This window comes from Macaca fascicularis, chromosome 15, assembly GCF_037993035.2.
Source record: "Macaca fascicularis isolate 582-1 chromosome 15, T2T-MFA8v1.1".
Lineage (NCBI taxonomy): Eukaryota > Metazoa > Chordata > Mammalia > Primates > Cercopithecidae > Macaca > Macaca fascicularis.
In genome coordinates this window covers 80,368,230-80,393,293 of record NC_088389.1, presented here as the reverse complement: position 1 = coordinate 80,393,293, position 25,064 = coordinate 80,368,230, and the positions used below count along the sequence as shown (strand labels likewise).

The following is a 25,064-nucleotide window of genomic DNA, read 5'->3' as shown; positions in this document are numbered from 1 at the left end:
AAAAGAAGGTTTGGGGATTAACTGAGGATTTAATTCATCCTTTCTTTCTCTCCCGTGGCTAAAGCAGATAGTTGAGAGTTGGCAGTGCATCAAAACCAGGCTGCTCCTCAACCCCAAATTTCAACCCCACTCATCCTGGAGTCTTTGTTGAGGGCTTCTTTTTAAACTGGGGGATCTAAATTTCTAATTGTGCCTTTACAATTAGCAAATCTTAAATGCCTTAAATTGTCACTTTACGAAGAAGCAACTTGCTTTGTGGGTTTTTTTGTTTTTTGTTTTTTTGTTTTTCTTCCAAATTAAGTCCTTAATAACACAAAATAACTTATGCCACCGTTTAGGCTTAGTGAGGCACCTTCAGAAAATGTATAGAGTGTTTATTTTCCAAGTCAAGAGAGAAAGTAAAGAGGAACTTTATGGAGGCGAAATAAAACAGTTGTACAGAACACATTTACAGGGCACATTAAGTCGGTTTTTGTCTATGGTTCTTTCCCTTTATGGCATATGTTATATATTGACAGGGATTAAGTTTCTCTCCTGAATGGAACAATACACAGTCACAGGGAGCTACTGTACTTTACAAAGCAACAGACATCAGCACAGGCAAATGGCAAATAGAAACGCATCTCACAAAGAACTAACCAGGTCCATGGGAAGCACAGTGCTTGACTTCATCTTTTGCAATTCTGCATCTTTTGCATTTCCCTTCTCGCTCTGCTGCTCGCTCGCCTTTCTTTTTCGTCCTTTTCCCCCTTTTTTGCTCGCACTGTTACACTTTCTCTGTCCTCCTGGCTTTGTTATTCAGCATGTCTGATTAGCAGGAGCCTGATTGGCTGGCTGCCTGCTCCGAGAGAGATTCCATTCAGCTTACCCCCCCACCCATCCACCCACCCACCCCTCGGTCAGGAAATGTGAGCGGGGCTGATGGAAGCTGATAGGCAGGACTGGAGTGTTAGCACCAGTACTGGATGTGACAGCAGGCAGAGGAGCACTTAGCAGCTTATTCAGTGTCCGATTCGGATTCCGGCAAGGATCCAAGCATGGAATGCTGCCGTCGGGCAACTCCTGGCACACTGCTCCTCTTTCTGGCTTTCCTGCTCCTGGTAAATGCCTTTTCATTTCAATACACTGCTATTGCCATTGAGTCTGGGTGCTGGGGTGTGTGTGTGTGTGTGTGTGTGTGTGTGTGTGTGTGTGTGTGTGTGTGTCTTTATCTGAAAGCTCCAGGTGAAATAATGTACATGATTACAAAGAGAGAAAACTCCTTCCAGAACTTTGAACCCCAACTTCCCAAGCAAGATGAAGTCTGCAGGACTTTCTGGAATTAGTTACTGCTATATCGTAATACTGATACTGAGACATGAACTTTGGGACATACTGCATGGAGTGTGGGAGCTGAGGACTGTATACATGGTGGTGTGTATGCTCGGAATTTGGATAACAGACATCCTGAAATCAAACTCACTCACTGTGGTGTTCCGAACTTTTTGAAGGATACGCTTTGCCGGGCTTGCCCGTACTGCCTTTAATGAATTATTTTCCGCTATGCACATGTACTAAGGAGCCAGGTAAACAGGGGAATGAGAGGCTCTTTGCAGCCAACCCAGATTATAGTTCATAATTACTGCAAGTCATTTATGGATAGAAGTTAATGCTAGGATTTATGAATTGAGGATTATGGTCTTTGATCTCTAATTTACTTTTAAAGAAGAAAAAAGAATGATGACTTTTAGTACGGCTGATTGCCACAGTCATAGTGATAAGATGCTCTGCTCTTGAACATCAGTACACATTGCATTTTTGACTCAAAGTAAATGTTCCGTTGTGACTCATACTTGGTTTTATGGGCAGAAAATGAACATTTACTGTCCAAAATAAATCTACACTCAAAATATTAATAGCAATGCACATTTTTTTAAACCAGAGTGTTCTGGGCAGGCAGCTTAGTAAACCTCATCTAAAGGTTTGATTCCAAAATTTGCACACACTGATCCAAACAAATGTGATTGTAGTTTTTCCTGTCACATTTATAACATGCCAGAACTTCCTCAGAAGGTAACAAGGCAAGAAGAGAACAAGGTAAAAATGTAGCAAATGAATAGGTTGCATTGATTCCTTGATGGGGAAGGAATGTTTTGTTCTGATTAGATTCTGACACATCTGATCTGCCCTATAATTTTGAAGTAGGGAAGCAAGCCATTTGATACAAATTGAAAAAGTCCAGGAGATTCATCAAATAGAGTAATCAGACAGATTAGATATTTTATACGTTCCCACTTCTTAATGATTTGCATCTTTGTAGCTAAGAAATTATAATGCTGCATTGCAGGTGCTATAAATATAGAAATATATTTTAATACATTTTTCATAGAAATTTAAAGGCAAACTACATTTTAAGCATGAGTGAACTGTAGGTTTTAGCTGTTCTGAAAAATATAAAGAACAGAATGTTTGGGTATGCTTTATGACTTGTGGAGCAAGCGATTTATGAAAGGTGTCTCATTTTTTCCATATGGGATGTGTTACTTGTATACACCATTAGTTTGTCTCATCTTTCCTTCTTTGTGATTTTTTTAGTGTGTGTTATTTTCCCATTATATTGCATCATAAAGCAAATTACCAGTACACATTACTTTTTTTGATATTTTCATGTGGAAGCATGATCTCATTATACTTTAATAAAACTTTCCCATTCAGGAATAGATTGTTTTGCTATCCATTTGGTAAATGCATTATATCCCACTCTGATATCTTGAATATTCATATATATATTTGAGCATATAATTTGACTTATGTGGAATGAAAAGGTATGTATGCTTATTTCAGAAGGACTTAAAATGTATCATGTTTAAATTACAATTATTGTATTATAAAGATAAAATTAAAACAAACCTAGGTTTGTTTTACCCCTGCATTTAAATGAAATGGAAATCTGAGAGTTATGCTACAAAAGAAAGAACTGACTGGTGTTTACATATATCCCTTTGCAAAGCAATAACAGCATTAGTAATTGCTGTCATGTATTTTCTGTATGAATATGGCTAGTTGTTTGGAGATCATTACAATGAATCCTTACAACAATCATACAAATAAGACATTTTTGAACCCATTTTCAGGTAATGAAATAAGCTTGCATTTGAACCCAAAGGTCAAATAATGGAGGGAATAGGGCATGTTTGCTTTGTATGGTGGTTGTAAATATTTAGCAACAGTGAAAACAGTGGTGCAGGTTAGCCTGTACCCTTTGTTGGAGATATTTAGGCTTTTTGCATCATCTTGATCATTAAAGATATGTACAATATCATGAGCGCTTGTTAGACTTGCTCATTAACGGCCCCCTTTAACATTAAATTTAATTATTGGCTTAAGAGACTGACCTTTAGCCTGTTCTGTACTTGATTTAGAACTGCAACTGTAGCATCATCAACTCAACCTTCAAGCTTGATAGAGAAATTGAATTGAGGGGTTTGTTTTTCCTATAGTTTTTTGGGGTTTTTTGGTTTTTTTTTTTTTTTTTTTTTTTTTTTCATTTACACATTGCAAGGATTCTGTCTATTTTTGGACTTACTTTGGGCAATTTCTAAAGGTCTCTGTAACTTAATTGGAAAAAATCCTGTCCATTTAGTGGCAAGTCCAGTTTCTACCTTATCAAAATATCCTTCATTTCATTGACAACTGAATCATCTGTATCATGACTAGGTTCTTCAGTGTATATAAATATTGAAGGTTGTTCAGCCTCCATTCTGTCAAAATCCTTTCCTCTTGGAACTTACTTCTGAGAGAATGGGCTTCCTGTGTCTTGAATCTATTTTAGGTTACCACCCATATTTTCATGCAAAGAACATATATCATAGATTTCTCTTATATTCTGGACACAATAGGACAAGTCATACTGATCAAGAGATTTCATCTGATATTCAGGTGAAATTAAACTACATAATGCCATTTTCCCAATCCTCCCATCCTGCTCTCTCGTTTTTATTCTCTCTCCTTTGTCCCAATTTGTTTAGCTCAAAAAGAATGTGGCAAAAACCATGACCGGCCATTGACATATGTGTCCATCTACACTTGAAGTCAAATCACTTCTTGTCAGAAAGGCGTTTAATCAAATTTGCATTTGCCTTTTGTTTCTTTTAAGTAGTTTTAAGCTCTTTCGCCTGCTATTGTGAGAGTTGCAAGAGTAACACTAGGAATTATAATAAAGTACATGTGTTTTTCTGTTGAATTCCTTTTTCTTCTCTGCACTAATTTATACATGGCAACTAGTCAAACACAATAGCCCATTCCCTTCAGTCCCTCTGGCACTCTCTCCCACTATTATCTAAGTGGATCTATCTTGGATGGGGAGAAGCACCATTAGCTTGTGGAATGAATGTTAAGTCCCTTATTTACAGGAGAACACAGCCTGTTCCAGCAGCTTGTATGTCTGTGTGTGTTCATGTGCATGCACAAGCACCTTTCTATAATTGTTCACTCCACACAGATTTCTTATTCTCAAGCCTAGCTTGTCCTTAAATCAAGCTTGAAGACTTTTCACATAGATCTAAAGGGCACTATGAAGCATTTAAAATTTAAAAATCACTTTCTTCAAGTTTTTGTGAAGTTTCTTATCTAGATATGGCCAGCTACATTTTTGTTTTCTCAGGCTCCTGTTTTTAGTGTTTCAGTGTGTTCAGGACCACTTTCTGGTCCCCATTATTATTTTCACATACACCATTTATGTTGCTTCATTTAAGTTGAGGGAAGAGTGTCCAATAGTGGTCACTAGTGAACTGCAGAAGAATCTTGTTATACCAGGAACATTTTTCCTTGAAAATGTATATGGATATTGAAGTATTTTGAGAGACAAAGAAAATGAATAAATAAATGCATGTATGTGTTTGTACATTTGTATGTTTTAATACATGTTGGTGCCCTTTACTATTATGTATGTATAATTTGGAGAGCAGTCTTCTAGCACACCATGCAGTAGGCTATTACTCAAACTTAGGAGGTGCACAAAGTTTATTCTTATATCCTACTAACAAAATTACAGTTAGGGTTTGCCATTTTTATCAGTTAAGTGTGGTTAACCCTATACAAGTTACTCATTTTTTTTAAACTTAGTTTATTTGGGCTGTATTTTGTTTGGGGATTATATTAGCATGAGACATGGTCTGGGTGTTTTGGTTCTCCCCTTTATTATGGCTTACTCAAAAAATAATTTTAAATTCTTCCAGGAAAAATACAGTGTCCTATGAATTTCTGCTTTTCCCGAAGGACCTAGTAGAGTGCCGTGTAGATATGTGAACTAAACGAAAAGAAAAAATGACTTACCGAGACTATCAAAGGGTTCTTTAATTCTTCATATTTTCAGTGATTCCTAAATTCGTATATGTAGTTCTGTTTCTTTGGTCAAGTGGCAGCTCTGCTTTTAATGCATGTATCTTTCAGTTTGCAGGAATGACACACTCTCAGGTACGGCTATATACGTTTAATTGTGCCCTCCTCTCAGTAAGCGTATTCTACTGTTTCTGTGGTCTCATGAGTAGAGTGACCCAGAAATGACCTCTTCGTAGCATAAGGACTGGAGCCTTTTCTTGAGTGAGGGCATTCCTTGAATCACCATGAATAACCTACTGGTTAAGTGTGTTGAGATAGTCACAGGAAAATGTGTCTCAATCAAGTTTTAGAGTCTTGTCATTGTTACTAATTTTCTTCTTTTAGAGAGCTGGCTTCAAACTTTGTGTTTTCACCAGAATGAGACAAGTGCATGTCATTTTCTGTCTACATCATAAAAACCATACCATGTGGTTGAATTTTGGCTTGATTGGCAGTACTGGCTCATGAGCAGCTTAGGACTGGCATACCAGAGGTGATGTAAGTCCTAAAGGATCCTAATTGAAATAGGCCAGCACAGCTGTGTGGGGAGCCTGCCTGCTAACTGGGGTAAGCTGTTGCTATCAACCCCTTCTTTCCATGAGCTCAAAAATAAATGACTAAATCTCCCCAATTCCCGAACTTCAAGATTAAAACCTACATTGAATAAAGCTTAACTGTTCTGTTTCGCCTCTCAGGGACTCTGTTAACTGGAGGACCCAGCGTGGAGGGCAGTTAGTTAAAAGTTTTCTGGCCCCGTCAAGAAGATACCCAATGGCCGTAATCTACAGCCAACAGTGACCTTGGGCTTTTTGTTTATTGTCTTTCCCAAGAAACTCAGTATTTATAAATCCATTGAAATGTTTTGCTGTATTCACAGGCATTCTTTGTTTTGATTACAGAAATATACACTATCTCATGAAGTAATTGTAACCTTTATTAGGAGAAATACCGTAATTTCTGTGTTCAGAGAGTCTCATCCCAAATTCTACCCATATATAGCTATGTGTATAGTCAGCACTTAGTAATTGCTTGTCAGAAGGCATAAATGATTCATTGTAATCTCTCAAATATTGTATATGTAATTTTTATAGTTCTCGGGCTACTTTGCATTTATCTGTGCCACTGCCCGTCTCCTACTTATCTTATACTTCTGTCTGTCCCACAAAGCCGTGGGGGGCAGCAGAAGGAGTGACTTGTTCCTGCCTCTTTCAGAATGCCTGGTAATTTGATCTCAATAAATGTGGGTGAATGAATAAATAAGTGGAAAAATAAGAATGACTTGGCAAGAAAAGGTGAAAACAAGGAAAAGTACAAGTAGGAAGGAAAAATGTAAGCATTCATTTTACATGTGAGGCATTTCACTATTTCTGGTTTTAGTAAGACCAAGTCAACAACCCTAATAAATGCAAAAGAGGAATATATTCTGTATTCCTTTCTCTGTCTCTTAAATATACATAGCCACACACTGAACAACAATTAAATAACAACCCCTTTTGCTCTTGTTAATTAGAATGAATCATTTTGGATGTTTCATATATTTTTTATCCATTTAGTTCTCAAGTATTTTTCCTTTTTCAAAACTTGTCCTCAGGAAGAAAATGATATTTACATTAGTCACAGTTTTATAAAACTTGAAAGTACTTATAATAAATTCTCATGTTAGCAGAGACAATGCTGTGGATTCACTAAAACCTATTTCTTCTTACCACTGGGTACAATGATAAACTGTATTTGCCAGCCTTCCCTGTGATTGGATGGTGCTGTGTAATTCTCATCAGTGAAAAATAGCTAGAAGTACTATACCGCACTTGTAGGCCTGATCCCTCAGCTCTATGTGATCCTCCAAGCATCAAACACTCTCTTTACCTGCCTGCTGGATGCAGAGAATCCACTAGAAGAAACTTCATGACTCTAAGGAATGGCAAAGCCACCAAATGGAAGTCTAGGTCCCTGAATGACTACATGGAGCACGGCCCCTCAGTGTCACTCTCACAGACTTACACTGTGAACATTCATTTAACCATGAGCAAGACATAAACTTTGTTTTGTGAAAACCCTGAAATTTGGGGAAAGGTATTGTTTGTTATACTGAAAACTTTTAAAAAATAACATATGCTTCAAATTTGGGTGCTATGCGTGCCAGTACTTACTCATAAGTAAGTACTAATACCATTTTCCATTTATTATATGGGAAAAGAGAACTAACAAGATGCCACATCATCCTAATGGTGGTTTGATCTTTGTGGTTTGCAATTGACTGCATACCTAAACTGTGATAAGTAGTTGGGGGTATGTGTCAGTACTACAGGGAATATAGGAAAATGGGTCCACTTTTAAAACATAGAATCTGGAAGTGGATGAGAGAGTGGTAGAAAATGAGGAAAGAAAACCAAAGAGGCAAGGCTGTGGTGAAACAGTTAGAATCTCCTGGGACAGAGTGGGATCAAACAGTGAGGCCAAGGACACAGAAGCACACAGATCCAAGGGGAAGGCAAATATAACAGAAAAAGACTCTGAGAAGCTGAAACCAGGGTGCAACACTGAAACTGCTCCAAGGGCAGAATGTCCAAAAATCAGAGTGAACAATTCACAGAGAGGGGAACAGACTCCCAAAGGCAAAGAAAACAAATGTTTTGTACAGCGGTATACAAAGCAAACCACACTTCTTGAATATCCCTAGTTTTAAACAATCTTTAACACATTTTTCTTGGAGGTGTTTGAGTGCCGTGAAAGAACAGTGATTTTAGGCTGGGTGCAGTGGCTCATATCTGTAATCCCAGCACTCTGGGAGGCCGAGGAGGGTGGATCACTTGAGGTCAGGAGTTCGAGACCAGCCTGGCCAACATGGTGAAACCCCGTCTCTACTAAAAATACAAAAATTAGCTGGGGGTGGTGGCAGGCACCTGTAATCCTGGCTACTTGGGAGGCTAAGATGGATTTGCTTTAACCCAGGAGGTGGAGGTTGCAGTGAGCTGAGATCAAGTCATTGTACTCCAGCCTGGTGACAAGAACAAAACTCCATCTCCAAAACAAACAAACAAACAAAAACACAGTGGTTTTGGAATGGAACCATCTGGGCAGCAGCACTGATTCCAGCTCCATGACCGTGGCCCAGTCACACAATTCCCTTCAGCTTCTATCTGCTCATCCATGCTCTACTGCCCATTGCACCCAGCTCTCCAGGATGCTGCGACAGGCAAAGGCACTGTTAGATGTCGAGGTGTTCTGGAAACTCCCAAGTACTGTAACAATTCAGGTGATTACTCTCATTCATGTGAAAATCATTTCTCTGTCACCAACTGTCTGCCAGTGGGTAGAGCCAGGCTTCCATGGAGACAGACAAAGGTTCCATGAGAGATTAAGACACAATCTCTACAGTGAGGAACTTGGTAGTGTGTTGGACATTTTGTTGTCAAGAGTTGTTTGTTTTTTAATTTTTCAAAACACAGCTCTCCTGTAGGCAAGTTTTATGATGGACATTATTATTTTCAATTTCCCCACAAGCTGATTCATCTTGTAAATAACTCTCTGCACTTGCTTAGATGCTGTTTGTTTAACCCTTTTATCCCTGTGTAAATGTAAATCATGGCTTTCCATAGATTATGAATGTGTTATTTTCAAATTATCAGTCACTATTTGACTCTGAACATGAAAAATTATTTTTACTTTTTGTAGAGTTCATAATCTGAGTTTGTGCAACAGAACACATTGGAACAATTTTTTTAGTTAATATTCTTTAGGGAAAAACTATTCTCAAGATAAATTGTTATCTTTGAGAGGATTATCATTATGTGTGACCAATATCTAGAGAGTTTTCATCTGCCTGGTAATTTGATCTCAATAAATGTGGGTGAATGAATAATAAATGGAGATTCCCCACTATCACTGGGGAATCTGCTGCCAGATTACAATCTGTACATAGTTTCTACTACATTGTGCTTTCTTTGCAACAACCAAAATCCATGCAAAAAACAAATATATTCCATTTGGAATTACATTTCTGTCAGTGCAATTACTATACAAGGTTGGATCTCCCATCCTCATTAGAATTATACCTAAAGTTCTTATTAAAATAAATTAATTACAATAAGACCAAAATGGCCTTGTGTATCAAAAGGAGGATAGTTGAAAGAAAGGGAATAGGAGAAAAATCACGTGCATGAGCATATGCCATCTATAATACAGGAGATTTATTCCACTTCTGAGGCAAGAAATTGCCGGACTCTAATAGTTTCACCACCTGTGAATTATTTGGGTGCACCTCATAAGCGGGTTCTTTCTTCTATTTGTTTAAAGAAATAAGTGGTATGTTTGCCAATTCTACACTACATTAATTTTCACGGAGTTTCCATTTTCATCTTCATTGCTTTTTCAGATTTTTTTCCAAAGCTTCTGCCATTCTCCAGCTAAAGCTTTGGGTATTTTCCCCTTCAATTTTTGTCCAGGGACTCTCTCTAAGTCAATTCAGTTTGTTGGCATAAATGTTGGGATGAAAAGAGTGTGATAACCTAAGACATCCTGACATAAATTCCAAGAGCACTAAAGAAATGAGACAGGAAATTGTGAGCAACCTATAATAAATTCAAACTGTCTAATAAAATAAATATACCTCACTTTGTTCCCATAGTAAGGTATGGTAGGGTGTCTGATTTCTCAGCCTCCTTTGCTGGCTGTCATCTCAGTCACCATCTGAAGTCTGTAAGAGTATTGTTAGAATATTGTACTTCATCAATAGAACCAGGAATGAAAAAGAGTAATGGAAACAGTAAGAACTCCTACTGTTCAGGTGTTCTTAAGTGAGATTTGAAGGGAACGTTTTCAGAACTAGCTGGTTCTTTTATTCTAGTTGTTATAACCATTTGTCACTGAGATCTAATTTAATTTCCCTAATACACCACACACTTTTAATTCTTATTTGGGGCTTGTAGCTGGTCTGAGATAACAAACATGCTTTGAAATTACTGTTATGAAGTTAATTGGCATTTAAATTCCCAGCCCATAGATTCATAGCATTTCAGAATTAAAGGGAATCTTTGATGCATGCAGAATGTGACCTCAGTTGACTGGGATCTCTTTGAAGGCAGGGGTTTTGTTTTATTTTGTCCTGAATATCTTTGTATCTCTAGCACCAGACAAAGAGTTTGATATAGAAAAAGTGTTCAATGTAAGTTTATTGTTTGAATAAATTAATTAGTTGCCTATTCCAACCCTTTCATTTTGCAGATAATTTAATTTAAAATATAAATGTCTGTAAAGAGATTCGAGTCATATTTATCAGGAGCACCTAGTACATAGGATCTGGATACCGGAATCTTGTGCTGTTTGCTTTGAGTCTGTTCTCCTTCTGTTGAGTTCATTCTCCTGTATTATACTGTGTGGCCCCTTAAGGACCTTTCAATAACAGCCATCATGCTGGCTTTGGTAGAGAGGGATTCAAATGTTGAAATGTCACGTGCAGAAGAAACCGAGGATCGAATGAAGCTGCTGCAAAACAATCTTGAGTTAAAACTCAAAGATCGTTGTTGGCTTATAAATATCAAGGTGACCTGACAAGAACAGAGAACTAAAATCTGTAAAGTTGTGTAAACTAAAATCTTCCCTAGAGTTGTGTCGTACCAATAAGACTCATTTATCTTGTTTCCCTATTAATGAAAAATGTGGATAATTTGGTGATGTATGTGTGAAAATAACTTCATATGGGATCTTGCATGTAGCAGGTCTCCAAGAAGTGCTAGCTTTCTTTCCTCCCTCAGTGCAAAATAGCATCTTCATTGAGAGCCTGCTATGTATCAGGCACTGTGCTAGGTATTTGCTATGCTGTGTTGAACAAAACAGACATGGTCCTAAAGATGAGTCCCTCTACATAGAATATCAGTAAGGATTTGGGACAGGGGCGAGGAAGACAGGAATTAATTGGCTAGTACTTTCCATCGGTTTTATGTTGCTGTCATGATATTATTTTCTTTAAACTGTATATTTAACTATTGCTGATGTAAGGGGGTTTCTGCCTAAAGAAATAGACACATTAATTCATTATTTATAGGGATTCGAGAAAGAATGGGTTAGAAAAACTCTAAATCTCTACAGATTTATATTAAGGTCATTTCTTTGACTTTTGCCTTTTTTTCCTGAAATCCTCTTTTTTAGGAATACTGAAACCTAAGCTTAATGAGTGTATTACTTTGTCTCTGTGTTTATTTGATACATAAACACCTGTCTTTTCAATCTGGAGCTATGCTGAAGTAGTAAAACCTTTCAACCAGCCCTCTTTCAGGCAAATAAAAGGCCAGTCAGCTGCCTAGAGAAGGCTAATGACAGTAGGTTTTCCCACAAAGGGTTGGCTAACTTCAGTTTGCTGGTGCTGGGACTCTTATTAAGCAGGACTGTTTTGGCTGCAAACTCCAGGATCTTGATTTTAAGAAACTCGATCAGTGGGTTTTGCCCAATTGAGAGTTCTAGATGATTTACAGCAGTGATTCTCAGACTTTTGAATTTCATAGACTATTAAAATTTCAGAAGAAAAATAAAGCTGGTTGGCAGGTAGGTAGGAGTTATGGAAAATAGAGATAAAATTTCTAATTTTTTGTATTGTTAACTAAGGATGCTAATAAAATAAATTTCTATCACCATAGTTTCATCAATGAAATAACATTAGTCAATACTAAAGAGAGTACTTGCTTCAATGTAAGGAGCACTTTATAGACACCGCATTAAATTATCTAATTCCCAAAAGAACTCTATGGACGGAGTCATGACAATTTTCCATCTTGACAAGGAAACTGAGGCACAGAGAGGTTATGTAACATGCTTAAGATCCCTCAGTCAGTAGGGGAAGGGTACAGATTTGAACCGAGGCAGAGTTCATTCATGTCTCAACTCTCCCATTTTCTTTTACCAGTACAAGAAATTAAAGGTCATTTGAAAAAGCCAAAAGTCCCAGGTACATGATTTCAGAAGAAAAAAATAACTAAACACGTTTAGCTTTATGGAAAGCTAATCAATGTCCTTATTGTCTTTATTATATGTGTCAACACATGCTTTGTCGTGGATTGGCCTGCTCTCTGCCAGTCACTTTCCTTGAAACACAAAGATGAACAAGACAGAGTCTTACTCCCCAGGAAGCTCACAGGCACCGAACAAAGTTTTAAAAAAAATAATAGACTGAGGCTGAGCAGAGGATATGAGGTTCTGTAGTAGCACAAAGAAGAAAACAAAGAATGGGAAGGATGCTGGCATTTTTCTGCCTGACGTGTCCCAGGCACTGTCCTAGCAGAGAATAACTCAATGGAAGTTCATCAGGCAGATAAGAGAGGGAAGAGGGGGTATTCCCAGCAGAGAGACCTGCACCGGCAAAGGCCCAGAAGAAGGAAAGGGAAGGGAAGTTCAAGGAACAGTGAGTGAATCCCTATAGCTGGAGCACAGCCAGATCATGCAGGGTGTTGCAGGCCACCCCCAGAAGCTCTGACCCAAGTTTTTGTTTTAGAAAGACAGCTGTGATGGCCACATAGAGTGGAAAGGCCTGGAGAGGGGAGGCCAAAAGTTGTAAGATTATTACACCTCTCCTGGTGAGAAGCCACGAAGGCAGTAGCAACAGCAGCAGCAGTAGTGATGACAAAGAGGCCTAAACATCCAGCTGCAAGGCTACATAGTTACTGGTAGCAAAAACCTCGTGTGAGCTCCCTTTGCTGTACCTCTTGAGGCCTCAGAGGCTCTTATAAAGTGCCAGCTGGGTGCTAGGGTTCTTTAGATCCCACTGTGTAGCATAGAACCAGGGCCTGGAACTGAGTCGGTGCTCAACAAAGGTTTGCTGAATGAAAGTGTGAAAGAGTTAGTAAATTTATTCAAGGCCCCCCAGTTAAAATTTTTGACCTATAGTTAGGGATTATTTTTCCCAAATTATCGAAGTTCAGGAGCAACAAATGTATCTGTATCCTCAAAAGTTAAGAACTTTCTGTCACTCAGCAAGGTGTGAATTGAGGCCCAAGTTTTCTGAAGAGACTGCCAAACTGTTGTGACTTAACCCTTTATTCACTCTAAGCAAACTTTTGAAAATAAATAGAGGCTATTTCAAAAGGGCAATCCTGGCCTGGCCAGCATGGTGTCTCATACCTGTAGTCTCAGCACTTTGGGAGGCCAAGGCAGGAGGATCACTTGAGCCCAGGAGTTCAAGACCAGCCTGGGCAACATGGCAAAATCCCATCTCTACAAAAAATGCAAAATTAGCCAGGCATGGTAGTGCATGCCTGTAGTCCCAGCTACTCAGGAGGCTGAGGTGGGAGGATTGCTTGAGCTGGAGAGATGGAGGCTGCAGTGAGCCAAGATGGTGCGACTACACTCCGGCCTGGGTGACAAAGTGAGACCTTGTCTCAAAAAAAAAAAAAAAGCAGAGTGGGGGTAGAAATCCTGTGCTTTTGAAAGCTTTACCTCCCTCGTGTAACACAGAGCCCATAACCGGCAGTCATTTTTATACCTTTGAGTGACTATCATTATCTGAGACTGTAGTAGTTTCCCATGTGTGATCTTTATCTGTTTTCTCACCAAACAGTGTCCTACTCCACTCCTTAGATTCATGCCACAGTTACGAATCTTTCCATGGGATGCTAGCAGATCTCTTTGCCCTAATTCTTGCAGCTTTTCACATTGTCTAATATGGGCTCCACATGTGAAGTTCCCTTTGAAAACAGCTAAAAACGCTGGTAAAAGATGTAGCATTAAGGGTCTAAATGTATCTGCCCTGTGGTAAAAGATGTAGCATTAAGGGTCTAAATGTATCTGCCCTGTGGTAAAAGATGTAGCGTTAAGGGTCTAAATGTATCTGCCCTGATTAAATATTAACTGTGGTCTTCAGAAAATAATCAGGCCATATCTGAAATTCCTCAGTATATCATTTTATACTAAAAACCATAATTTGAAAAAATAACTCCTAAGTTATATTAAAGTGAATTAAATGTCACATCAATTCTTTATATTGTTTCTTTAGTAATCAGATTGCTAAGGCATCAGATTTTTAATCAGGCATTGGAATCTGGTGTATAGAATTTCTTTTCCTAATTATAAACAAATAGTCTCCACTGTGCATGTAGCTCTTTACACAGCATTAGTACAAAATTGATTATAGCCTGGCCTCACCTCATAAAGTAGATTTGCTTTGGAACAGCATCAAATAGGTATTTATGTTTTAAATCACATGGTCCTTCTGACTTTCATTCTAATTTTGGCCAATTACCACTTTTACTTTCCTTCCTCCTTCCCTGAAATTGACTGCAAACAGCATGAAAATGTCTTTAGACTTAGCAAAAGGGAAAAAGAAGTTAATTTCAGTCTCCTCCTAGGTGCCAAGTACTGTGCTATTTGTTTATGTATGTTATGTCATATAAGCCTGACCACAACCCATTTTACCGGTAAGAAAACTGAGTACCAAAACCTAAAAGGTGATACTAACTTCTCAACTTTTCAAGTATGCATATTCAGTGCTTATAGCAAACAAATATTGAAATATGCAGTACAGATTATTTTCCATGTTGTTTGAACTATGTTTTTGGCCTTGGTTAGCAGGAGCCTCCCCAGTGTGCTGAGTGATTTCCACAGCTTCAGAACCAAGTTCATTGCAGTTCACAGCTTGTACCGTATTTCATCGATCCTAAGATACACACTTTTTTTCTGATTGTAGCAACTTGAATGAATTTCATAATTATAGCAGCCATAGTTTAGTGAGTGGGATTTTTTAAAGGGTTCATAATGGTATATAAAATAAGAATGTCACTTCAATCTATAGTGTCTTAGGTTTGACGCAATGCTGTATCAGAGTCTTTCCAATATCTAACCAATGGGAGCAAAGCTAGGCTTAAGATTCAGATGCAGAAATATGATTATGGAACCCTCTCATTCCCTGTCCTCTGATGTGGAATATTCCTGCCTTTATTTACTGATCTCCCCAATATGAGGCCCTGGAGAGAGTCTGTATGTTGGTCTCACCCTAGATCTGTTCTGTTCCTTACCAAGGTCAAAACCCTCTGCCCAGGACCTCCTTTCTTCTTAATCTAGGGGTGCCTATTTCCTTATCTGGAAGCAAGTATACCGTAATTCAGTAGCTTCCCACGTTTGGTCAGTAGCCAAATCAGCTGGACGCTTGTTAAAATTATGAAGTCTCTGGCCCCTCCTACTTCAATAAGTATAGACCTCTGGGTATTTTATTAGCTTTCTAGGTAAGTCTGATACACACCAATGTTTGATAACCACAGGAATAGTGGTTAAGAGATGGACCGCCTGGATTTCAACCCTGGTTCCACCAGTGTAACCTTTCTGTCATTTTCTGTGCCCCAGTTTCCTTGCCTGTAAAACAGGGACCAACAATGGCATGTACCTCAAAGGATCATTGTGAAGTTTAATAAAACAAGTCATGCAACCTACTCAGCACAGTACCCCACACAGGTAGCAGGTGCCCAATAAACATCAGCAATTATTACTCTCTCCCTGCAAGGCTGACATTTCCCTACCTCGTTCCAGAAACCAACCTCTTGTCTTTCCCTGGATTCACGGCAGCTGACAGTTTTGCCTCGTGACTACAGTCTTCCATGCAATCTCAAAGAAAGGGACTGAGAGGAAAAACTAAGATTGCTTTTGAATTTGTGGGGTCTGGAGCCCATTGAAGCCAGTAAGTCTAAGACAGAGTAAAGATAAAAGTTGGTTCAAGAAAGTCATCCAGTGAATTCACCCATAAATGCTTGTCTAATTTAGGGTTCTCAACCCTCTTCTGCATAAAAATCACCTCGGGAATTCCAAACAAAATATCTGGGTGGCTGGCAGCCTCCACCCCCAGGAGAGATTCTGATATGGTTGGTCTGGGGAGAGGCCCAGACATTGGCAATTTTCCCAGGTAATTTGAATGTATAGACAGAGTTGACAATCACTGATCTAACTGAATATTTAAAAGGTTCCAAAAACCTCTTAACTGTTAGGGGATATATCTCTTACATTTGAAGATGCTTTATAAACTCCCATCCTCCCTGTGAAAATCAAAAACTTAGCAGTCCCCTGTCCCTAAAACAGGGATGATATACTGATTCCAGGAACTCCTGTAGTTGATGTGAATGCACTTTGTAGATTGTAAGTAAGCGTGTGAGAGGAAGGATTCTGGTGCCTAATGTGAAGATGATCATCTGATCCTGTTACATAGCATGCACAGAGATTCAGAAATCCTCCAGTTACCAGGATGTCGTGTAATCTGAAGTATAATCCACCAGCCACTTCAATGTATACACTTTTCATTCAAAAGTAGGAACCATGAACATGTTAAATCATTTAGTAAAAGATAGAAGAAATTAAAACCTTCCTGATCCCGATTTGAAGGGACAAAATAAAACAGATACGCTGAGAGCATTCAGTCTTCCACACAGACTAGTCATCTCATCTTTTATTTTCTTTATTTTTCTTTTTCTAGATGGCCATTGTGTGAGATTAGGTATTTGGTCATATTTCCCACTGCTCTCCTCAGACTGCTAAATTTAATTCTTATCCGAATGACCGGCTTACCCATCTATATCCCACTTAATTAGACATAAAGAGATCCTAAATTCCTCTCATCTGTTGAGGAAATGATGGTAACCTGGCTTTCTCTCCTATCCTTTAACAGCAACCATCAGTTCCCCTTTTTCCCTAAAATGCCCATAAACCTTCAGTGCCTCATAGGAGTATTATGAGGATCAAATAAGTATGTGTAACTACTTTGAAAACTGTAAAACCTCAGTCATCTCGTGCTCAAAAGCCTTCACTGGCTCCAGCTGTCTGGAGTCTACTCAAGGACCAATCCCAAACCATCATTCCTACCTTACGTTCAACTGTTTTATTGCATGTGTCCTGGCACACTGAGACCCATGCCACAGAGGAACTGGCCTGGCCAGACCTGGAAGCAGACTGGGGTCCCACTTGTGTATCACGTAGAAGACCGCAGGAAGAAGAGTCTGAATGGGGGCTATGGGGGCTCTAGAAGAGAGAGGGAACAGAAGGAAGCTACACAGCAGAAGCAGAATAGGTGGCACAGGCAATTGATTGGAGGGAGGGAGAGGGGTAGGTGAAGGGGATGAGGAGGAAGACAGAGGAGGCTGGAGAAAGGGGTATTGTTGTATAGCAGCGTCTGTACGTTCATCAATGTGCTGGGGGAAGGACTGCTTAAAGTCTGGGGCTGCAAATACTAGGCTTGGTTTTGGATGTGCTGAGTTTAAAGTATCAACATGGCATTCAGGTAAGTGGAACTAGAATCCTGGAGACTGGAAGAGATGTAGATTTGTAAATCACCTGCAAGGAGAAGACAGTTCAAGTGAGGAAAGTGGGTAAGATCAACTGGAGCACAGAGAGAACAGGGGCCTGAGGAAAGAACCTTGGGGATGACAGCATTTGCTAGTCCAGATGAGTAAGAAAAGGCAGAGGACTAAACAGGGGAGAACTCGCTGCCAAGGAAGCCAGGGGAGCATATTCCACAGCAAGATGTGAGGGAAGGTCATAGGATGTGGTGAATTACAGGATGCTGGTGAATTTCAGAGGAGCCACGTCAACCAAGCGGTGGGCAGAAGCCAGATTACAAAGCACTAGAGAATTCGGGGATATTGGGGAAGTGGGTGCAGTGAACATGGGTTAGCCTTTCAAGAAGTTTAGAACTGAAAGGAAGGCAGGCAGGAGACGAGTTAGACCTCACCACTGACAAAGTGGAGTGTAAAGGCAGGAAAACACAGAGCAGGAGCTATGTGATAAAAGGGAGCTTGGTTTTAATAAAAAGAAGAGAAAGTGCTTTCGTCTTAATAGCTCAAAGAATGCTGATAGCAGCCGTGTGTGAAATTGATTTCTGAGGCCCAGCACCAGAGACAGAGAGGCTGTGAGGCAAATGGGGTAGTAAACCATGATTTAGCACCTTCACTTTCTCTGCTTATTACAAAACAGGCTTTAAAAAAGATGCCTGTGGTGCGCCTCAGCAATCTTGATATTGTCTGTGGCCAGGATCCATTTTAATATATTCCTGCGGCATTTTTGGTAATTCTAACACTGCTTGAGACATTAATCTATTAACTTTTCACATTGCTAAGCATGTTAATGCAATTTAAATATTATTTCTCTATTAAACAATATTGAATGATGTGGAAGGAAAAAGAACTCTTCTTGCTGGAAACAAAAAGGTAACAGGCTGAAAATGCTTACACATTGAAAAGCACAGTTAAGCTTTATAAACTCTCAAAGTGTTTGCTTCTACTTTGTAAGCATTGAGAGCCAGAGAGGGCTCACAAGAATCACAAAAAATCATGTCCTGTTACATGTACTATTAAAAATAAACATTTAGTAAGTCGTTTTGCAAATGGCTCCTTAACATGATCATTTAATTTATAAATTAGAAGATGGTAGTGCTTCCCATATGTATAATATCTGGATGATATTTTTCAGTTTTAAAATGCCAACAGTACACAGAATTTGGCCAGCCCCCAAATGTAAATATTTCTGTTGAACTTGACTGGAAGATAGGAAGAGAAGACTGCTATATTTGTCTCTAATCACCATTATTATTTCCCATTTTAATACAAGTAGAGCTGTACTATTTACAGATAATGATGACAAATTATAATGGCCTGGGAGGGACAGGTTCTTTTAGAAAGTTATTTTAAATAGGGCACTTATACTACAATCTACTCTGGACAAGATTTTAAAGAAAAAATTTTAGAATACCATGTTTTTGAAATAAATACCTATTTAACTAGAGAATGCATGGGCTGATTGATGTAGTTACAACAAAAGCTATACTAAGACAATAGTAACTGACTCTCATTTATTATCGATAAAGGACTTAATATGTAGGAAAGCATTTTTAAAAAAACACTCTAAGTTATACAGTAGGGAAGCACAATAACAGAGTTTCTGTTTTGATACAAAACAAAGTATGTCATGAAGATTATTGATATAGCCCATTATAATACAAACATCACAGGAAGAAAAAAAAAAAACATCATTCCTTAACACTTGGCTAGGAATTAAGTCAATACAGAAACTGAAAACCATCAAATAAAGCTGACTTTTATCTCATCATTTGGAAGACTTTTGCTTACAAGTATTTATTGCTTTTCCATGTATTAAAGAGTAAACCCATTAATAAAAAAGTACAGATTACAATTTAGCATTTCTTTTATTATTCAGAAGTCACTTTAGGATCTGCCATAGGTTCTGGAAGCAGAAAATTGTATTAGTAAAGAAAGAAAGTCCCAGCAGAGATTCTCTGGTTCAAGAGTTGCTTTGTAACAAAACAATTCTTAGGACTGAAGCTGTAGGACTGCCTCTACTTGGATTTCATTTATTAATTGCACTGCACAACGTTTTTTCATATATTAGCACTTCTATTGAAAAAAATAACTCTATGAGTTATATAGAACAAATGCTCACGTTCCATTTTACAAATTAGAAAATTGATTTGTAAATGTGCTTAAATGAAATAGACTAATTTAGAATCATAGACATTTTTGTAGCTAGAGGTGTCTTCGAAATTATCTAGTCGAAATTCTTTTTTGTGGAAGCGACTAACCTGAGGCAGAGAGAACTAAGTTGCCTAAAATACAACAGCAGCAAAGTCAAGATATAACTAAAACACCACAGTGGCCAAATCCTGTTGCCTAGACTGTGTCTCTGTTTAGAAGTTTTTGCTATCAATATTATGTATGTATACTCTGAAACATTTTAAAATTAAAAGTGCTCACCAAAAACTCAGCTGCACAGTAAACATCCATTGAACATTAAACTCTGTATCGAGCCTTGTGTTAGACATTAGGGGTTAAGCTGAATATCACCTAGTCCCTAGCTTCAAGAACACTGTATTGATATTTTGCCTCTATAAATTTATTTTAACATCAGAGCTCTATTATTTGAATTGCAAGATTTAGTTTTATGGATAATCTAATGGAAATATATTCTCCCGAGTCCAAAACTCTGACTTTAAAATGTGTGCCCAGATTTGCTTCTATCAGATTTGCTTCTATCAGGTTATTTTTCCTGATTAATTCTGCTCAATTTTACATCTTTCTGTGATCTGTGGTTATCTATATATTGTACTAATTTTTACACTCATTAAAATATGATTTAATAAGTATTCTTTACTTCTTTTTAATTGGTAGAGGCCTATGCTTTTAATTAAGTCAGGATTTCCTCACCCACCTCTCTTCGTTCCCATTCCCAGTTCTCCTTCTAATCCCAGCACACTCATCTTCAAAAGCACAGCTTCCCAAGTGCTGCAGAGGGATGAAAATTGTTTACTCAGTGACGAGGTCCCTTTGGCAAACAAGGATCTAGTACTTGGATAAAGCTAAATTAAGCCAAGATGTGACAGGTTAATCATCTTTCAGCTTTACACATTTTGGGTAAATTTAGAGTTGGCATAAGAAGACATGTGAATAAGCAGAAATGTGATCCTTTTTGTGTCCCCATGGTTCAGATTCATTTTTGCCTTCTTATATTCCCTTGCTTATCTGCAGTTTCTGCATGTATTTTTCCCTCTGCCTTTAGATAATTTGAATGTATACGGACAAGAGTGAAAGCTGACAGCTGTTATGAATTAGACATTCAACTGCAACTTATCCTAGCCTGCCTTGTGTTAATCATTCATTTAACGAATATTCACTGAGACCGATTACGGATCTGGTGTTCCACAAAGTACTGGGCATATTCAGAGGCATTTTCCTCTTTGTCACAGCCCTTAAGAAGCACACAGTCCACTTCTGGGCATAGATGTGTAAACAAGTAACTATACTGGGTGGCTGACAAATGCTAAAACAGCCATTTGTATCAAGTTCTAGCAATATGCTCAAAACACACAGGATGGCCGGGCAGTGGCTCATGCCTGTAACCCCAGCACTTTGGGAGGTGGAAGTGGGCAGATCACCTGAGGTCAGGAGTCCAAGACCAGCCTGGCCAACATGGTAAAACCCTGTCTCTACTAAAAATACAAAAATTAGCCAGGCGTGGTGGCGGGTGCCTGTAATCCCAGCTACTCAGGAGGCTGAGACAGACGAATCGCTTGAATCCAGGAGGTGGAGGTTGCAGTGAGCTGAGATCACACTACTGCACTCTAGTCTGGGTGACAGACTGTCTCAAAAAAAAGAAAAGAAAAGAAAAACAGGCCAAGCAGTGATTGATTCTACCTAGAGATAAGATAAAATTTTACTAGACGATGGCAGTGGCATTGCATCTTAAAGCAGGAGCAGAAATACACAAGTCGAATGAAATAAAAAGATGTGAGCAAGATGGTGAAGAGGGGAATCTAGGTACTACCAAGATCATGACCCGATTACTAGATGTCCTCACAGCACCTGTGTGACTGAGAATCATGACCCATTACTGGAGTGTAGAGGCCATGTATGATCACGAAAAGCAGGAATGAATCTAGAACGTTGATTTAGGGCCAGTTTATGAAGGGTCTTGTGTGCTATGCTAATAACTTGGACTTTACCCTATATCCAATGGCTCTTCACCTTTTTTGAAGAATTTTATGAAAGCTATAAATTCTCTCTCCAGAAGTATGATAACACACATATGCTCAAAATGTGGCATAGAGTTTCTGAGAGTTCACAGCCCACCTGGAATTTATTAGTACTACTAGGTCCCACCAGCTTTAGGCAGTGGAGCCATAGAAAATCTCCTAGCAAGGAGTGAACAGTTGAGCTTTGTATTCTAGCAAGATAACTGGCAATGATGAAGAGGACAGATTGGTGGGAAGAGAGGCTGGAGGTCGAAAACACCAGATGGGAAGTCGATTGCAAAGTGCCAGACATGAATGGTAGTACCAGAATTATGTCAGTGAAAGTAAGATTGGACGGGGTGAGAATGGAAGAGAGAGGCATTTCAGAAATGGAATTGATAAGACTTGATGTCTGATTAATTACAAATGATGTTGAGCAGTTAAATATTTTGTTGTTATCTTAATCTTCCCCACTAAACTGTAAATCCTCTAAAGCTGTTGCTGACTCAAGCAGGACTCAGGGAATGAGCAGAAATGAACACATAAGCATGCAGGATTAGAAACTTCACATTCATGTGAAAGCAACAGGTCCCTCAAAAGCCAAGAGGCGGCCGGGCGCGGTAGCTCAAGCCTGTAATCCCAGTACTTTGGGAGGCCGAGGCGGGTGGATCACGAAGTCAGGAGATCGAGACCATCCTGGCTAACATGGTGAAACCCCGTCTCTACTAAAAATACAAAAAACTAGCCAGGCGTGGTGGCGGGCGCCTGTAGTCCCAGCTACTCGGAGGCTGAGGCAGGAGAATGGCGTAAACCCGGGAGGCGGAGCTTGCAGTGAGCCGAGATCGCGCCACTGCACTCCAGCCTGGGTGACACAGCGAGACTCCGTCTCAAAAAAAAAAAAAAGCCAAGAGGCAGAGGGCTATGAGGTAGGGTAGTGACCTCTGAGGCTAATCACTGCTTATGGACACAAAATCAAATAAGGTGCTGTCGAAAATAGTAAACCTGAGTATAGTAGTGATTAACTTGTTGGTTGCCACCTTTACCTTACATGGTTTCCCAGTCCCAGAGCATCTCCTGGATTGCTAAGAGACTAGGTTGGTTTGCTTTACATTCATAATGGGAAATTATGACCAGAACCTCAAAATCAACCTACTCCCAAAACTGCAAAATTTGCCAAAGCGTTCCAAATATCCAAGCTGCTGCCTGTAGTTACAGCTACAGGTTAAGCTAGAGGAAAATGTTATCAAAGGTACAAAGATATGGTAGTTGAGAGAGCAACTGCTTTTTAGAACAAAGTCATCTAAGTTGCAGGCGCAGAGTTTTTGATGGAATTCATCTCCTAGTGTGTGTGTGAAGGTGGGGGAGTGATACATATTTGAGCTGGAGAACAGAAGAAAGTCCCCAAAATGGAAATCACTTGGCAATTTTAAGTGACTAGATATTTCTCATGCTCTTGCTTTCTACCCCACCTTATGCTTACTCTATGCTATACGTACCTTTTTGAGAGATAAATGACAAATATGTAAACATTTAAAACAAAACATACTTCCAGGCATTTCATCATTGATTAAATATTTGTTGAAATCTCACATTTTCTTCAAAATGATATTCTTAATAATTATTTCAATAACTGCAGATAACTCAAAAATAGAAAGCATCACCCCTGCCTTTAAAGAGCTTCCAGTCCAATTGAGAAGATAATTGTTAGACAGAACGATAATCCCAAAGAGCTACAAAGTCTTGTTTTAATTTATTCTATACTGATTCTTTGTAAACTGATACTACATAATGGGACACCAAGTAACTTCAGGTTAAAGAGAATATTGCCATACTAAGAGCTTATCATTCTACTTTTTCTGAGTACGGAGAACTGAACTTAAACAAAAGTAGAAACAAGAATGTAAAAAAGAAGAAAGCATAATATTAAGCCAGGGAGAATGTTTTAAATTTCAATCCCATACATCCTACAATATCTAGATGGTATTTAAGAGAGAGTGCATCCAATTATAAGCATAGGAATAGAACCTAAACCACATCCAGCATCCCATGGAACTTAATTCAGAACTATTACACCACATTTTTTTCTTGGCTCAGATGGCACAATAGTCAACCAAAGAAGAAAGAAAGTTCTACCAAAACCAAAAGCTGACTTGTTTGAGAGTGACATGAAGTTAGCTAGTCATTTCATGCAGCTTCCCTTTTATCAGTTATAATTTGGGGTTTTTTTGCCTATCAAACCCTAAGCCATATTAATCTATTAACGTTCCAGTTTCCTCAGCAAATCACAAAATTAGATTTTTCTCCAACAGGAATTCTTTCTCTATGATTCCAAACCCCAACATGTGCTTTCCAGAGCCTCAGATGTTTCCTTAGTTCTACAGATGTTTTGTAAATTCATTTCAGCTAAATTTGCCAGCCCTGCAGAAAGTATCTATGGCTGATTGGAGTCACAGTTTGGATGGAGCTCTAGTTAGATTAGATGGAAATGGAAACTAAAACTTCTAACTGGCTCACCAGGAAGTCAGGAATTCACAAAAAGAGCAGAGAAGGAATTTCGTGGGAAGGGGTGTTTCAAACATGCCTGTTTCGGGGAGTGGAGGTTGTGGAAGCCCTGGGGGGGTGACTCTTCACTGTTTTCCTTGGTGTTGGGCCTACATATTATTTTCCACTGGAGATTTGTTTTCCTTTCTAAGTATAGGAAAAAGAAGAAAACAAAAAACAACAGCAACCAGGAACAGTTGCTTCATTTTTAGAACTCCAGGTAAAATGGCTGTTTCACACCTGAGGTGAAATAGTATCAGGGTTTAAGATATCCCTACAGTCCAGGGGCCAGGAAAGTGATGACTTCCTTCAAAAACATGAAATAAATGAATTTTTGAAAATGACTGTAGTTTCTACAGGATACAGTTCTCCTGTTGTCCACTTTTCCTTTATAAAATACATGAATTACCAGCTTCAGCCTTCTCCTCCTAATTGAGCACTCCCTAGGTCTAGAAGTTCAGCTATTATAGTTATTATAAAGCAGATTATTATCATGGAAAAAGAGAACCAGACTGACAGGCTATTTCTAGTAGAAAATCTCCTTAAGTCTTGCAAATTAAAAGTGTTTGAAATCTCTATCAGAAAAAACTGCATTATAATGTTTACATTAATATTCTGTCAGTCTTATGACAAAGCAGTTATAGTGTTTCCATTTGCTAAGTTTGTGCTTTTAAAGTAATAGAAA

General features: G+C 38.8%; 1 protein-coding gene across 5 annotated transcripts in view; it reads left to right on the top strand.

Annotated features, from left to right (window-relative positions):
• Positions 1-25,064, top strand: part of ADAMTSL1 (ADAMTS like 1) — a 979,893-nt gene that overhangs the window by 553,623 nt on the left and 401,206 nt on the right. For 2 of the 5 annotated variants that reach the window (XM_074017425.1, XM_005581663.5), the window contains exon 1: positions 958-1,100. The exons of the other annotated variants lie outside the window; for them this stretch is intronic. In XM_074017425.1, the coding sequence (XP_073873526.1) occupies positions 1,038-1,100 (63 nt within the window). In that variant the 5' untranslated portion in view covers positions 958-1,037. Of the gene's footprint in view, positions 1-957; positions 1,101-25,064 lie in introns of those variants that run through there. 5 annotated transcript variants of the gene reach the window in all.